This window comes from Eumetopias jubatus, unplaced genomic scaffold (genome assembly GCF_037043125.1).
Source record: "Eumetopias jubatus isolate StellerSeaLion01/CBP00866 unplaced genomic scaffold, mEumJub1_p1.0 scaffold_16, whole genome shotgun sequence".
NCBI lineage: Eukaryota > Metazoa > Chordata > Mammalia > Carnivora > Otariidae > Eumetopias > Eumetopias jubatus.
In genome coordinates, this window is record NW_028274822.1 from 27,742,338 (window position 1) to 27,760,474 (window position 18,137).

Genomic DNA, 18,137 nt, shown 5'->3' on the forward strand with positions numbered 1-18,137 from the left:
GCACTTTCCAAATGTGTGAACAGTGTACAGCTATTAATATCCAGTAGGAAGTCACCTCATGGGATTCCAGTTTAGGATATGTTCCTCTACATATACTGTTTTATCCTTGAACTAGGTAAGATTATCTTTGGTTTGGACTGGATTGGGTCTCCAATAAAACTAATTATGCCAACCTCTTTAGGGAGCTATTAAAAAAATGTTACCTCGTCAGACCACTCTTGACTACAGTACTATCTAAAATAGCTTTTCCACCTGTCAATCTTTATCTCTTATATCCTCCTTTATTATCCATAGTGTGTATTTGATGAATTCATTTATAATCCGTCTCCTCAAAAAAAGATTAAGTTCTATGACTTAATATGTCATTCACTGCTGCACTCACATGCTGCATAATAGGTGCTCAAATATTCGCTGAATAAATGAATGATGGAAATCAATCTTGGCCTTAACCCTTCTACCTATCTCAAGAAGTCTTATAAAGAACAGCCCTATGAAATGCTCTACTGTATTTATTCCAGGGTATTTCTGAAAATATGGTTTACTTTATCTCATAGTGGCTTTTTATAAAGACGCAAAAGAAAAATTTCCCAGGTCTCAGTATTAAGAATAGCAGTGTTTCTCCTAGATAATGAGAACTTTTTAATCAGTCTCGCCACCTCTTTCCAATGCCTAAACGGCTATGGGACAAATTTTTGGCCCAATTCTACTTAGCAAATAAAAACCTCATGGAGTTTATTATTCTCTAAGTTCATATTTTTCCTTTTCCCCTGACTACTCCATCCCTTGTCCTCACGTTTAAAAAAAAAAATCTTGGGGCGCCTGGGTGGCTCAGTCGTTGGGTGTCTGCCTTCAGCTCGGGTCATGGTCCCAGGGTACTGGGATCGAGCCCCACGTTGGGCTCCTAGCTCGGCGAGAGGTCTGCTTCTCCCTCTCCCACTCCCCTTGCTTGTGTTCCCTCTCTCGCTATGTTTCTGTCAAATAAATAAATAAAATCTTTTAATAAAAAAAAGAAAATCTTGTTTATACAAAAATTTTCTCAAGAAAAACATACTTTCCCCAAAATTTGTGTTTGGCTTATGGAAACACTAAATGAAATTTAAAGAATATTAAACTTTCTTTAAGCGGTTTTATCCCCATTATAAGTGCTGGATAAACTTAAGTGTATAGGACAGGAAATTACGATGGCTACTTTGATCTATTTCATATTCTGGTGCTGTTTATTTTTCAGCAAACACTGAAAAATGGCTGAATTCAGAAAATGGTATAAGAATACTTATGCTAGGGATACTGAGATAAGTTGCAGCCTCATAGAAATGACTACCAGCAATAAACACTGATAAACAAGACATTTTAAAGTATTAAAATCAAGGACCAATTAACTATACATTTGTCAAGACCCACAGAATGTACAACACCAAGAATGAACCCTAATGTAAATATGGACTCTGAATGATAATGTCAATGTAGGTTTTTCACTGTCTCTGGTGGGCGGTGCTAACAGTGGGGGAGTTTGTACATATGTAGGGGCAGAGAATATATGGGAAGTATCTGTCTTCTGCTCAATTTTGCTATAAACCTAAAACTGCTCTAAAAAAAAAAAAACAGGGACCATATTCTCACCTTAAACACACATGTATCCTTTTATTAATATTAAGATATATCCTACTTTGAGAAAAAGACTTATTGAAAGCAAAGCTTACACTTTTGCATATACACAGTTAATATAGGCACTCAACTTTAGGAAGTTAGGAAAAGCAGGCTGAAAAAATAATACCTCAGTGCTTTAACATAAGAGATTGCCAAAAGATACCCACCAGTAAGATTGCAAAGCTTCCAAATTTAAGGTAACATTATCCAGACATTATACCATAGAGAAAACACATTTAAACAATGCATGCTTTCAAAATAATCACTTAAGTGGAGTAAAAGAAAAAAATGCTTATGCCTGTTAATTAATACAAAACTGTGCTGTGGTTTTTATAACTAATATGATTTTTAAAAACTAGACTCTGTTGTTCATAACCTGCCATTAGCAGTAACAAAACTGAGTCAGACTACCAGTTTCACAATGATTTTTAGCTATGGGAGACTTAACATCACCACTTAACTGAAGAGTAGCTCTCAGCCCTGGCTGCTCACTGTAATCACCTGGGGAGCTTTAAAATATGCATGATCTCACGTGTAGGTAAAATCTAAAATAACTAAACTCATAAACATAGAGTAGATTGTGGCTGAATGGGGAGATGGGTGAAAGTGATCAAAGGGTATAAACTTCCAGTTATAAGATGAATAAGTTCTCGGATATAATGTACAGCATGGTGACGGCAGTTAACAATGTGTTGTATTTTTGAAAGTTGTTGAGAGCAAATCTTAAAAGTTCTCAACACATTATAACTATGTGAAGTGATAGATTTGTTAATTAAACCTACAGTAGTAATCATTTTGCAATATATACATACATCAAATCATCACATTGTACACCTTCAACTTATATGATGTTATACGTCAACTGTATCTCAAAAAAGCTTGGAAAAAATGCTGATGCCTTAGGTGAAACCCAGAGATTCTGATTTAATTGGTCTGGCGTGGGGCCTGGGCATCATTAGTTTTAAATGCTCCCAAGTGATTCTAACCTATAGTGAGACTGAAAACTGCACGGATTTCACCTGCCTTGTTTGCATTTACTAAGCTGAAAATAGGCAGTTTTCACCTGATTACTATGTCTCAGTGTATTTGTTATCAATGTATTTAGTGAGTCTCCTAAATAGCCACCAAAATACAGTAAGATTATAAGAGGCTTAAAATAGGAATGTGGAGCTTGTAGCCACTCATATTCAATCTAGGAAAAAATTTATAGGACTGCTGATGTGGGTTTGGGCCTTCTCCCATGAGTTGCCACTGCTTAATATAAAAATATTTCAAGTAATTCAATCCTCAACAGGCTAAGAACCCTCACAAATCAGTAAGAAAAACAAATGTGGCAGAAGAAAAATGTGCAAAGAATATGAATAGAATGTTTACCAAAATAACAAATGGCCAAACATGATTTTTCAGCTTCACTAGTGATCAAAGAAATGGAAATTAACACTAGGATACAATTCTTCCATCAAATCAGCAAGTTTTTTTTTTTTTAAGATTTTATTTATTTGACAGAGAGTGACAAAGCTAGAGAGGGAACACAAGCAGGGGGAATGGGAGAGGGAGAAGCAGGCTCCTCGCTGAGCAGGGAGCCTGATGCAGGTGGCTCGATCCCAGGACTCTGGGATCATGACCTGAGCAGAAGGCAGACGCTTAACCGACTGAGCCACCCAGGCGCCCCTCAGCAAGAGTTTTTAAAAACATAAATATTCAATAAAAAGAACATAATGCAACGAATACACAAACTCCTGGATGCAATAAACTTAATATATTTTAAAAAACAGTTTGACAGTATGTGTCAAGAGCCTTAAAGTATTCATAGACTTTTCTCATAATAGCAGCCCAAAGGCCAAACATTGGGGAATTTATCTTATAGTTAACTAAATAATTCAAACTCCATACATTTTAGGGAGAATATTGTGTTTAGTTAAAATGTGCAAAACGCAATGTTAAGAGGGAAAGGAAGATAGAAGTATACATAGGGTGATAAATTTTGTTACATATTGTGAAAGGCAACATACTCAAATGTTAACAAAAGCAGGATTGTGAATGATTTTAATCTTTTACTTCACATTTTTCTATTTTCAAAATTTTCTACAAAGCATTTACTACTTAAAAAAATTCTTTTTTATTTTCAAACAAGAATTAATTGATGAAGCATAGTAAGTCTCTGCCTCAGAAACACTGTGAGGTAAGATAATAGCTTATCAGGGTGCATTTCAGCGCAGAAGTGTGTATGGTGAGTAAGGGGTACTGAGATCCTGGCTTCAGTGGGGCTGGACCTGGCCACATGGACTGAGAATTAGGTGATCTCAGTTGTCCTCAACAGCCTCCCTGACATTCTCTGAAATAGGTATTTCCTAAATGCAAAATTAGATTTTCTAAATGCAAACAAAACTGACCCTTACCTATGAAGGTGGATTCTATTTTTGGAACCTCAGTCTGAAGAGGCATTTATACAGTGGACTATTAAACCACACAAAAGCAGGTCATTATAGCCAAGACAAGACGAAGCCACCCTGAGGTTTACTCTATGCTAAAAACAACAGGTATGGGCCCCTGGGTGAAGTCGGTTAAGCCTCTGCCTTCGGCTCAGGTCATGATCCTGGGGTCCTGGGATCGAGCCCCCATCAGGCTCCCTGCTCAGTGGGGAGTCTGCATCTCCCTTTCCCTCTGCTCCCTCACTCCTGCTCTCTTGCTCACTATCTCAAATAAATAAAATCTTTAAAAAAAAGTTATTGGAAAAACTTTTCCCTGCTGCCCATGTACACTGATGGACGTAAGTAAGTCTGTTCAGAGAACTGATTTCTTTAACTGAATGGAGTCCGATGTCCATTATTCACATTCACTAAAATCAAAATTCCCTGCAAGAGCGGACTTTACAGAACTAGTTTCAACTTAAAGTGATTTTAGAGAAGTGACATCCCACCATAAAACTGCAAGGAGTGATTAAAAGTACAAAAAGGTCATCTATAAAGATAAATGAGATATTTGATTAAAAGCCTTGAATACACAAGACCCCTACAAAGTATTTTCACATTAATATTCACTACAAAATACTCTATATTTTTGCTCATCTCTAAGTCCCCCAAATGCAAGAACTGCCAGAATTATCTTGGTATGATATCTCCAAACAGATTCTTAAAACAGCAATATAGTCTCAAAAACCTCATGGAGAGAATGATTCAGTGTGGATAATTAATTAGCTGCCTGTCAGTTAACTGTTAAGTAAAAAACAATCTTCATAAACATCTATTTCCAGATATCGAGCTCAATTAAGCATGATCATGCACTATAGAATACAGAAGTCTCCATCATTTTCACTCTTTAAAAGAAAATGCATAAAAAAATAAAAATGAAAAAAGAAAATGCATTAATTGTAAATTTGGCATAAGAACATTTGGCCTAATTCCTTCAACGTTTATGCTGCTGACAAAGCTTATAAATGAAGCATTTTCTGAATTACTAAATTAGTTGTACCTTGATGAAAAAGGATAGCAAGAATCTCAGTTTTTACTTTTCCTCTTGATTTCCATTCTGTGTAAACAGCTTGATTCAAATGTCAACATCCAAGAGATTCTGTCAGGCACATCCAGTTTAAGTTCACCTGAATGTCTATGTTGCTGCACTCAGGTCAGTGCATAATTTATCCAATCTTTACAATTTATACAACTTTTCGACAATTGCCCTTACTTTTAGGTTGAGTGTATCCCCTTCCCTGAAGTCATAATGTGACTCAGGAAACTGACATACACATAATTATTACATTAAAAATGCACGATGTCACAATTTTTTAGGGATAGCAATATAGACAGTTGAAAGGAACTTCCTAATATTTAAACTTGGGCTGTTCCATCCTTGCTGCTTTGCATGCCCGCTTATATGAACAGTACCTCCTGAAACTGTGCTGTATTTACAGTGTAGGCAGTCATATATAGTGGCCCGGCACCTTACCTACCATTTGATTTTCCAGGGATTACCTTAGAAAACTCTACAAACTTTCAAAAGCGACAAACTTACTAAATGGTGTGAACGAGAGAAATTAAATCATAGATTCAGATAACTTACTTTGGTGTTTTGGTTTGTATAAAATTCAGAACAGATGAGAAACAGACCACCAGTGTTTTAGAAGTTTTAAACACTGGTGAAAGTAGTCAATTAGCAAAGAGGTTTAGATAATATAAACAAAGCACACCTAATCTATGTAAGCCAAACAGGAGAGTGCCCATGAACACATTTCTCATGCCACCTCTATAACTGGGTCTATTTTGTTGTTTACCCACCTTCTTCTCCCTTTCCATAAGGAGGCAAAATACTGGGGTGGTTACATTAAAATCTGTTTAGTGAGTGAAATTAAGCACTGTATCATTATGATCTTGATTAATAGATCAGAACACAGGACATAAGAATGCATGAACAAACAATTTTACAGGTGTTAATCAACCGTTCTAAAAAATATTAAATGCAAAACTGAAATATACCTAGAATCTGCCTGAGAACAACCCCAAAGTCTGCTTCTCTCATGCATTCAACTGATGAACTTCAAATAAACCACCTTCCCAGCAATTTTAACACAAGGAACTACCAAAGGAATTCAACAGATATTAAAACACTAAGCATTTCTAATTGTTAAAAACTCATATTTAATATACTATATGGATGAGACTTTTATTATAATAAGATGAACACCTATAGGATCATTCTTGTTACTGAGTTTATTGTAAGTTTGGCTGGCTACAGGCTTAATTAACCAATATGATTTTTCTTGAAATATTCTTTGTAGATCAGCAATATGCTGTCTTCATGTGTAGAAACAAACTTTTCAGAAAACTAAGAGGAAAGAACAGTCACCCATAAAATTTTAAAAATCAAAACCTCCCCTTCTTTAATGTAGCAATAAACAATGCTGTCATCATCTATTAAATGCCAGGTACACAATGTTCCTAATCATAAGAGTCTCTTCAATAACGAGAATTCACCAATTAAGAACCATTCAGACCTCCTCTTTCTTCCACCTTGAAATCTCAGGACTGCTTTTGTAGTACACAGTACCAGTCATGATAATATGGAAAAAGCAGATAATGTCTAACATGTAATAAATTATACACCCTTATACCAGTGAGAGCTAGAATAAGCAGATTTCTATCAAACTTCTTAAAGCTTGGGAGAGTAAAGGGAAAATACTGCAAAAAGGCATTCTTTCCAATGCAAGGGACAACTTAGAATAGAAAAATGTACAAGGTAACTATCTCATCATGCACTGAACTGGGGGAAAACTCATAAAACTACTGTTCTAGGAGGAACAGATACTAGAAAACTTTAACGGAAGATAGAACATGTCATTTCAGACACCATCAGCTCGAGTACAGTGGCTATATAATAAAGCAAAGTGCCTATTCCTGAGGAGAATTTACTTAGTAATAATGCTGAACAGTGAGTATTAAACCTAAGCAGTGCTAAAAAGGCAATGATGGGAGTTCAGATAATGTGTTACAGAGAAAGAGACGTGTGAGAAATTCCATTACTTAAAAATAATCTTGTCCCTATCATTAACCATTTAAATATTTTTTTGCTGACGTGCTAAAGTGCACTAGAAACCTCAGAACAGGTTTTTAAAATTGGCCTTGTCTTGTTAATACACTGCAGTCTTCAAATTTACAGAGCTGCAGGTCTCCTGGATTTTTTCAAGTGTCACTCATCTAACTGAGCCTGACATCTTAGAAATGCCATCGGTCGCTCTACAGTCAGTTTAAAAAACATCCTCTACCTGGTATCTCTGCAGTGATTGTCTTGCTGCTCCCTGAAACCTCTTCATCATCATCTGATGAGCTCGTGCTTGAGTCACAAGTCAGGTCACTATCACTGGTACTACTGTCCTGCAATAGGTTATACTTCTTCCGCGCAGCAGCCTCCCTTTTCTGTCTCAGTAGCCTGATTCTCTCCTTGTGCTTTTGGCTCCGATGACCTTTAACCTTGGCGACTCGGCCATTCTGTTTATCACTGGATTGCCGGTTTTTCTTGGCTGCCATAGTAGATGTTTCACTTTCAGATCGGGAACGCCGAGACTTGCGCCCGACTGCGGCACCAGACACTCCAGAAGGGTCTCCTTCCACCGCTGTTTCTGCCTGGGAGGGTTCATTCTCTTCTGCAGAAGACAACGTGTCTGAATCAGCCAGGTGACCACTAGAGGAAGGGGAAAGCATGCAGTGATTAGAGGAGTCACTCTCATAAACTCGGCCAGTGGTCGGCTTGTCACTTTCTGTGGATGCTAACTGAGACTCAGAAGAGTCCCTTCTCAGTTCCATCAATAAGCAGGGCATTGAAGAAAGAACTGTAGAATCCACTACCCCATCTTTCTGAACTTGAGATTCCAGTTCTACAGATCCATCTTCCTCCTTAGCTGTCTCTTGTTCGGATGTTTTTGGTGGGACTTCAGACTCAATGAGTTCTTCGACTTTTCCCACTGCCTCCTCCATCTTCATTTCAGACTTTCAAGTTAAATCATGGAGCAGAGTCTAGGAAACTAGGTCAAAGATGCAACACGAAAGTAACCTGTACAAAAACACACAAAATCAATAAACAGAAATGGAAGATTATTTAATCAGCACAACATGCCTACCTTTCTAAATTAGTAGCAAAAGCTACCATCACACAGGCCTTTAAAATGTACCTGTCATCTGCTTAACAGTCAAATTCAAAGGACTCAGTACTATCAAAATACTAGCATACACAACTACTAAAAATGGCATAATATTAATCCTCAATTACTGAACTTGCAAGCCCAGCAAGGAACCAAACAAGGATTTTCAATTTTAAAACGTTACTTAAAATGTTCAAGAAAGGGGTCCTCAAAACTCCGATACAGTTAAATGTGTATGTTCTGACTTTAACATATATGAAAAAGAATGCTTCAAAAAAACTAGTCTCAAAAACAAGTTAGCTATGCGCGCCTGGGTAGCTCAGATGGTTGGGCATCTGCCTTCGGCTCAGGTCATGATCCCAGGGTCCTGGGATTGAGTCCCGCATCGGGCTCCCTGCTCCTTGGGAGCCTGCTTCTCCCTCTGCTTCTCTCTCTCTGTCTTTCATGAATAAATAAATAAAATCTTAAAAAAAAAAAAGTTAGCTAGAATGATTACTTTTATATTCAAATCCTCAAAGAGAGGACGTTATAGTGGAGTAACATCAAATGTACACACGTTAAAAAAAAAAAACTTTCAATTATATGTATTTGGCAAATGAGCACTCAAAGTAATTGTATGCTTCAAACCTATCTGCTATTCCCCTCAGGAAGAGTTGCTCTACAGGGGTATTAAGAGGCCAGGCCTGACTATGCTGTTTCCTCACAATCCTTCCTAGTTCCCATATACCTCTCTTCAGGCTGAATGTGAGTCTAGTGTTTCAACATGTTTTGTTTCATAAACAGAGCCACTAAATACAGATCAACTACTTTGTGAACCCAGAAAACCTAGTACATTCTAGTCTATGAATGACTTAAGGAGCTTAAGAGAAAACACCCTACACACATTTTCCACCTTATATGCTTTTTTATTTTAAGATTTTATTTCTTTATTTGACAGAGAGCTCAAGTAGGCAGAGAGGCAGGCAGAGGGAGAGGGAGAAGCAGGCTCTCCAAGGAGCAGGGAGCCTGATGTGGGGCTTGATCCCAGGACTCTGGGATTATGACCTGAGCCGAAGGCAGCCGCTTAACCAACTTGAGCCACCCAGGCGTCCCTGACTTTATTTTCTTTTTTTAAGATTTTATTTATTTGAGAGAGAGAGACCATGACTGGAAGAGGGGCAGAGGAGGAGGGAGAGGGAAAGGGAGAGAATCTCAAGCAGACTCCTCGCTGAGCTCAGGGCTGGATCCCAACACCCTGAGATCATGACCTGAGCGGAAACCAAGAGTTGGATGTTCAACTGACTGAGCTACCCAGGTGCACCTATATGCTAACTTTAGAACCTAACATCCTTCCCCTATTGAGTGTGCAACAACTCTACTTAATCATGGAGAAACAGGACATAATCTTTAACTACAAGAGCTATGACCTATACAAAGCAAACTCCATTAACTGATGGTTTGGTTTTAAAAGGATGGTGCTAAGAATGTGCAAAGCAAGTAAATACCTCATTCTGTACATATAATGTTATAGAAGGCAATTATCATGATGTCCCACTGGTAACAGACACAAACACTGAGCTAGATGATGTGCTAATCAGATGCCATAAGACATCTTCATCACTTCACTCTATCAATTCTATTACTTGACAGTTTAATATATGGTAGACGGCAACTAGAAGATATTCAGAAAATCCTTTTATGGCTCTAACATGCCACGCCTATTTTTTGCATACTATAAACATGAATATTCTATATTCCTATTTTTTGTTTTTCATGGCCTTGTTCTCAGCTGCTGATGAAACAGACATTCTGATGAAGGTTCCTCAACACATTCATGAAAACCAGAATATTCATGGCCACCGGAAACATCCATTAATGTAAAACAATCCCATATGTAGCCTATTTCATATTTGCATCATTACTAATTTTTGACTTAAATGAAAAAAAGCATAAATGTTATTCCTAACACCATTCCAAAAGGAATGTAACACCTCTGAAAGCCAACAGAGGGAGTAAAAGTTAAACCGGCAAACTGCCAGTGTCATAACTGAAGCACGTTGGCAATACAAACAGGAAATAAAATATTGAGATATGAAATACCCCAAATATAAGGAATAAACCAAGATTTTGTAACTAAATAGAAACAAGAGTTGATTCTTCTGTAGAGAATGATGTTATATATTCCAGAATAAAAATTTTTCTTACAGATGAAATATTTGAGAAATGAAATTAATGTCAGCCATAAAGCACAAGAATCAAAAGCCTCGAACTAATTTTTGAAAGCAGGAAGCACTGGACCTTTTCAAAGTACATAATATAACATCAGGTGGAAAGGTAAATATGTTAATATGACCATAAAACTCCTGTTTGTTCAGTAAATAAATTGTGTGGGTAGGACAAATAAATCTAAACTGTTTTTCTTTGTAAGAAAACATGACATTATCATTGTCTTTCAATATGACAACTCAATTATCTTTCATTTCAAGATCCTTATATTTAAGTTTATTTAGATCTACAATGACTTCTGCTGCCTAAAAAAACAATTTTAATCACAAACACTAGCATCAACCATAAATAGGACACCAGTTAGCTAATAGTGATACGTCCATACAATGTGCCCATAAAGGATGAAAAAGTTCTTTAATACACTAATATGGAGCAATTTTCAATACATAATGTTAAATGAATAAAAAAGGTACATTATACCATTAGTGTAAATAAAGAACAAAATTATACTTATATGTGAGTTCATCTGTAGATGTACAGAATCCCTGGGAGGATACTTAAAATAGTTAACACCAACTACTTTGGCAAGGAAAGAAAGCGAATGAGAGAACAGGAGTCAAAAAACCTTTTCACTGTACGTAGTTTTTACCTCTTGATTCTACTATCATGTACAAGTATTGCCTATTCAAAACCCCACTCAAACATAAAAGTCTACTTTAAAGTCTTCTGAAGAAAAAGGGAGTTGGTACCTTTCTGCTCATGATACCAACTACTGCTTAGGTCAAATTTAGTCAGTGAAGTCTATTAGAGTCTCCCCCCGTAGTGAAATTTTGTCATAATTCATAAAACACAAGAAAAAAAAGTCACAGGAAGTGAAAATACAAGCTCTAACAAAACTCCCTGCAGTAGAATAAAAATAAAGTACTCTAAACATGGGGGAAAGATGTCATGTGTACAGGGTAATCCTCCCCAACAACCAGAGTATTTACTGCATATATTGTTTTTGGTCCGGGAAAAAACGTGGATTTTCTTGGTAGAGGTAATCAAAAGTAGCTGGCAGTAGAAAAAGATAAAACTATTGAATGATAGTTGCATCTTACAAATGGGATAAAAGGCTCTCGACCACCCAGTTTAATAGTAAATTCACAATTAAGTAGTAAATATATAACATACAGCATTTATTTCCTTAGAAGAACATTTTCCACCATGCTGTTCTTCCCTCCACTCTAAAGGCGGTCCCCTTCTACATGGGTATTACAGTTAATCCCCGCTCCTTTCCTTAGAGCCTTAGTGATTATTCCTTGGCATTCATCAACTTCTCACACTCAAATGGATCGTCCATCCATCCATTTACTCATTCATTTGAAAAAATTCTACTTACCGCCTCAACCTCTCATCTCCTCCAGAAACCATTCTCTTCTCACAACCTCATTGAGAGCTGTCTAAATTCCCTGCCTCTATTTCCTTACCTCTCGTACTCCTCCAACCCAATCCCATCTGACATCTGCTTTTATTAAACCTGTAGAACAGTTCTTATCAGGGTCATTAACGACCCCTGGTACATTTAAAGCAAACGAACAATTTGGCCCTCATCTTGATGTCTAAGCAGCATTCTATGCTTAACCACCCGCCTCTCCTCCTTAAGCTAATGTTTTTCTTTGGTTTCCCAGGTTTCCCTTCTTCTGGTTACTTTATAGACTTAACGTCCTCTACCAAACCTTGGGTGTTAGTCCTAGAACTAGGTCCTTCTCACACCCCTCAAAGTAACCCTCTTCCACATCCAGTTTTTTTTTTTTTTTTTAAGATTTTATGTGACAGAGAGAGACACAGTGAGAGAGGGAACACAAGTAGGGGGAGCGGGAGAGGGAGAAGCAGGCTTCCTGCAGACCTTGGGATGATGACCTGAGCCAAAGGCAGATGCTTAACGACTGAGCCACCCAGGCGCCCTACATCCAGTTTCCAATACCATCCCTATACTAGTAATTCTGTCTCTCCATCTCAGCTCTTCTCCAAGCTCTATACCAGTCTACCCAAACAAGCCATTTGACATCTGCATTTAGATTTCACAAAGGCACCATAATCTCATGTCCAAAACCAAATTAGTCATCTCTGAGTTACCCCACACTGCTCCTTCTCTATCTTTCCCTAGCTCAGTAAAAACAGCACCACTATGGGTCACCTGGCTGGAACAGCTGGTTGAGCATCTGACTCTTGGTTTCACCTCAGGTCCTGATCTCAGAGTTGTGAGATTGAGCCCTGTGCACATTGGGCTCTGTGCTGAGCGCAGAATCTGCTTAAGAGTCTCTTGCCCTCTCCCTCTGCTCCTCCTCCCTGCATGCGTGCTTGCCTGCAAGCTTTCTCCCTCCCTCCCTCTCTCTCTATATATATATTTATTAAATAAATAAATAATCTTAAAAAAAAATAACACCACTAATACTTCAGTTGCTCACGTCAGAAACCTGAGGGTTACCCTTGACAATGCCTTCTCCTTTACTCACTGCATCCCATCATTCACTAATTCCTATCAGTCCCACCTCATATTTCTAGCCTAGTATTCTCCATATCCACTGTCAACCACTCTAACCACAACCTCCTTAATTTATTTTTCAATGGAACAACCAACAATCATCATCTCCTGTCTATATATATTCAGTGTTGCTCCTGCCCACAAACCTGTGCTCTATACAGCAGGCAGAACAATATTTTTACAAGGCAAATATAACATGTTTATAGAAAGGGGTTTTTTTAGATTTCACATAAACAGAAAGTATTTTATAAATGTCTTACAAGAGTAGGGGGATGACCAAAAGGAGAGTAGTTCAAGGCAACTTGAGTTTTATCTGAGTTTCTCTCTCCCCTTTAAAAAGGATGATATGCAATAATTTTCAAACTCAAGCTGTCAGGGATGCCTGGGTGGCTCAGCCAGTTAAGCATCATCGTCTAAGCATCGTCGTCTTGGTTTGGCTCAGGTCATGATCTCAGGTTGTAAGATCGAGCCCTGTGCTCAAGTAGGAGTCTGCTTGAAGGGTCTCTCCCTCTGCCCTTCCACCCCCCCCCACTCACTCTTCCGAGCACTTGCGCTCTTTCGCACTCTCTAAAATAAATCTTTAAAAAAAATAAATAAAAATAAAGGGGTGTCTGGGTGGCTCAATCCCTTAAGCACCTGCCTTCAGCTCAGGTCATGATCCCAGGGTTCTGGGATTGAGACCCACATCAGGCTCCCTGCTCAGCGGGGAGTCTACTTCTCCCTATTCTTCTACCACCACCCCCCACTCGGGTGCGCACATGCGCTCGCTCTCTCTCAAATAAAGTCTTTAAAAAAATTAATTAATTAAAAACAGGCCTTCAGTTCTGGAAAATCAAAATGCAGCATTTGTTTTATTAGTCCTGTGTTCACTAAGAAACTAAGATAATGAAAGAAGAGCACAGGTAGGAGAGCTAAACCATGGAAAGGAAGCAATACAATGCCCCTCTGAGACAGGGAAGTGGAAAGTATTAAGTGAAAAGGAGTGGAAAGTACAAAGTATAAGGCTAAATGAGGCTACTGTGAAAATCTGGAGGGTGTTTCTCTCATATCAGACCTCATTCTTGGTCAGCAAAACTTAATACAAGGTGAAAAGAGCACATTTGGAGGTTTGTGAAAATGGAAAAGGATTATAACACTTGCTACAGAAAATGTGAGGAGAATAAAACTGCTAAGCACAGTAATTTACATAGTGTCAAAAAGAATAATTTGCAATACTACTCAATTTCCACACTAGGTAGGGATTATTAACACAAACTTAAGGGGAGAAAGTAGTGTGTGATTGCTCTTACCTGCCCAAAACCTCTGCCCACATCTCCAGCTTCATCTTGGGCCACTCACACCCTAACTCCTTCCAGATACAAAGAATGTATCATGAATGGCTTTTTCAGATCTCTGGCCTTTCACACTCATTTTGTGCCTGCCCCCTTGCTGGCTACTCTTCACAGATAATAAGTATCATCTCCTTGGGGTAGCCTTTGGTACCTTACTAATAGGATCTCTGTTATATATTGATTACACACCTACTTTGGGACACCTGGGTGGCTCAGTCGCTAGGCATATCTGCCTTCGGCTCAGGTCATGATCCCAGGTCCTGGGATCCAGCCCCATATTGGGGTCCCTGCTCAGCGGGAAGCCTGCTTCTCCCTCTCCCACTCCCCCTGCTTGTGTTCCCTCTCTCGCTGTCTCTCTGTCAAATAAATAAATAAAATCTTTAGGGGGGAAAAAAGATTACACACCTCTTTTCTTTCACGGCACTTTGCAAAACTGTTACTGTTTAATGTCCATATTCCATACACAGGGACTTATAAAGGTTTAAAGAAGTAAAAAAAATATATAAATGAAACAAAAATCACATAATCCCCCAGCTTATTTATCTCTATGATTATTAGGCAAAACAGACCTTAAGACAGAAACTGTCAAGACTAAAGGTGTCATTCTAATTTCATGGCCCAATGATAAACACAACAGCAATCTATGAAGTTCCCTCTGACTACAAATTTTTCAGGTAAGTAGAAAGCAAGGTCATCATTAAGAGTGAAGATGAATGAGGTGGTGTTGAGGGTGATCAGAAGACCACATGTGAAAAAGTATGGTGAAAATGAAGACACCAGAGAAGTTACAGTATATGATTTTCAGACAATAATAAAGGTCCACTTTAAGGGTTATAGCATGAACTTCAAGTGAGACTGGCACACACAGGTCTGTTTTTCTCCTCTGAAATTCAGCTGTGTAAGTCTAAGCACAGAGGAGGAAGAAGCTGGGTTTAACCAGAATTCTCGTTTTACTAAGCAAAGAAAAAAACAAGAGTGTATACAAGGAAATGATTATAATGATCACATCCAGAAGGTACAGGGCAGTGAAAATGTCCAATGGAATGGACATCCCAGTGGAGTCAAGGTACTATAGTGAACTGCAAAGAGAAGGTGGTAGTCCAAGAACACTGCGAATGAAATGGATTACAGAAGGGTTGCATTTACTGGTAACTGATGAGATCTAAAATAGTGCCACTCAAAGTGGTGTTCTTAAAGGACTGTCTGCACTGAGAGAAGTACAAAAATTAAGAAAATTGATTAGAGACTTATACAGCAATTTGGTATTGTCATGACATGTCATGACAACCACAAACAGCATTTCAATTTCCTAGTAAACAATTGTATTTTTTTAAAGATTTTATTTATTTATTCATGAGAGACAGAGGGAGAGGCAGAGGGAGGAGGCAGCTCCCTGCTCCCATGCACCCTAATTAATTGTATTTTACCACAAACATCCACCAATGGCGGACTGGAAATAAAAATACACTGGTTCTGGGGCACCTGGGTGGCTCAGTCAGTTAAGTGTCTGTCTTTGGCTCAGGTCATGATCTCAGGGTCCTGGGATCGAGCCCCATGCCGGGCTCCCTGCTTGGGGTGGCCGGGGGGGGGGCGGGGGGAGTCTGCTTCTCCTTCTTCTCCCCCCCACCGGCTCATGCGCCCACGCAAGTTCTCTCCCCCCTCTCTCTAATAAATAAATAAGATCTTTAAAATATATATATATACTAGTCCTTCACAACAGATAGTTCGAGAAGCACTGGTTAGAGTATGACTGTGAAAATAACTGGCTGAGGTAGAGAACAAAATCATTATGAGAGTTCACAGAACTGAGTGGGCAGTGTCAAAAGGATCATCTGTGTATATTGAAATCATGAAGAATTAAAGACAAGAGTTATAATGGACAAAATGACGCTAAGCAAGGAACAAAAATCACTACAGTCAGTGGTCAAAAGAGGACAGCCGTATGGGGATTAATGGAAGAGGAAAATTATCTGAAAAGTGGCGATGAGGAACAAGGAAATCCAGGCCAGAGAAGGATGCAGGAGAAAAAAAAGCACAGGCACCCCTTGCAAGGTGAAGCTGTGCCCTCAGTGGAAAGCCACAGTGTTACTAGTGCAGGAAGGTGAGGGGAAGTTGAGAGAGGAAGTTAAGAATATTGGTGATTTCTCTGATGATGAACCGAAGTAGAAATGAGGTGGAGAAGGAGGGGAGGGAAAGAACAGGGAATGTGCAGTACTTTCTGAAGATTAGAGTGTAGGAAATAAGGGGTGACGTAGGAGTTTGGAGCTTCCTGTGGTTACATTCATGAGACAGAAACTTATGTAAAGCACTCAGATATTTTTTCATTCTATATATTTAAAAAATGTAGTGTTGTTCATGACTCAGTCAATTGATTTCACAACCCAATAGGTGGTGACCTAAAAGCTTGAAAAACACTGTCTAGAGAAACACATGTGTCATAGCAGCACTGTCTCTGTGATAGACAAAACAAAAACAAAACATCTACTGACAAACAGTGGAATGGAAAAATAAGCCGTGGTACATTCCTACAGTAAAGGAGCATATAGCAGTAGAAACAAAAGACAACTATATCAACATGGATAAAACAATAAAAACAATAAGCAAAAACAAAACAAACAAAAAAAAAGCAAATTGAAAAAAAAAAAAAACCCGTATCGGTCAATGTATATAAAGTTCAAAACAAGACAATACGAAATGACATAATATATATGGATACTTAGTTGTGCTGTAAAACTACTTTTAAAAAAAGCTCAGGAATGATAACCAAAATGTCAGGATAGTGGTTACCTCAGTGTGAAGAAGCAGCGATAGATGATGAGTATGTAGGGTTTCATAAGTATTGGTAAGGCAAGACACCTGGCTGTGAGCATGGGAAAGGGTCACCAAAATACCCCCAAAATGTAATTATAAAGCAAAACAAAATTAATCAAAACAACCACTTCAGGGGTGCCAGCTGGCTGGGCACCTGACTCTTGGTTTCAGCTCAGGTAATGATCTCAGGGTCATGAGATCAGCCCTGCATTGGGGACCCCCCACACCCACACGCCCCCCCCCAGTCGGGCTCCCCAGTGGGCGCAGTCTGCTTGAGATTCTCTCTCCTCCCTCCCACTTGTGTGTGCGTGCTCTCTTTCGAATAAATAAATAAATCTTAAAAAAAAAAAAACACTTCAGAGCTCTGGAAATCTATCAAATGCCTGCACCAAAGAGAAGTACTGATGCTTAAAAACCTGCAGGATTGGGGAACCTGCAGGTTAGTCAGTTAAGTGTCTGCCTTCATCTCAGCTCATGATCTCAGGGTCCTGGGATGGAGCCCCCCAGCCCCCTCGTCAGGCTCCCTGCTCAGTGGGGAGTCTGCTTCTCCCTCACTCTCTGCCCCTCCCCCTGCTTTTACGCACTCGCTCACAAGCGCTCTCTCAAATAAATAAATCTTAAAAAAAAAAACAAAAAAAACTGCAGGTTTGGGGCGCTTGGGTGGCATAGTCAGTTAAGCAGCAGACTCTTGGTTTTGGCTCAGGTCATGATCTCAGGGTCCTGGGATGGAGCCGTGTTGGGCTCCCAACTCAGCGGGGAGCCTGCTTCAGGACTCTCTCTCCATCTACCCCTCCCCCTGCCTGTGAGCTCTCTCTCTCTGTCAAATGAATAATTAAATCTTAAAATATAAAAACCTGCAGGATTTTTATAAAGAACAGTAGGGGACCTACCTGGGGCCACTCCCATTCCCCCCCCCCAACCTCCCAGCTCAATAGGTTCTGCCTAATTAGATGGCACAGGCCTAGAGGATCTGTGTTTGCATTTA

The 18,137-nt window shown here is 39.0% G+C and overlaps 1 protein-coding gene across 3 annotated transcripts in view; it reads right to left on the reverse strand.

Annotated features, from left to right (window-relative positions):
- The window catches only part of ARK2N (arkadia (RNF111) N-terminal like PKA signaling regulator 2N), an 81,400-nt gene that overhangs the window by 36,442 nt on the left and 26,821 nt on the right, over positions 1-18,137 (reverse strand). For all 3 annotated transcript variants that reach the window (XM_028098201.2, XM_028098202.2, XM_028098200.2), the window contains exon 2: positions 7,406-8,190. In XM_028098201.2, the coding sequence (XP_027954002.1) occupies positions 7,406-8,120 (715 nt within the window). In that variant the 5' untranslated portion in view covers positions 8,121-8,190. The remainder of the gene's footprint in view (positions 1-7,405; positions 8,191-18,137) is intronic.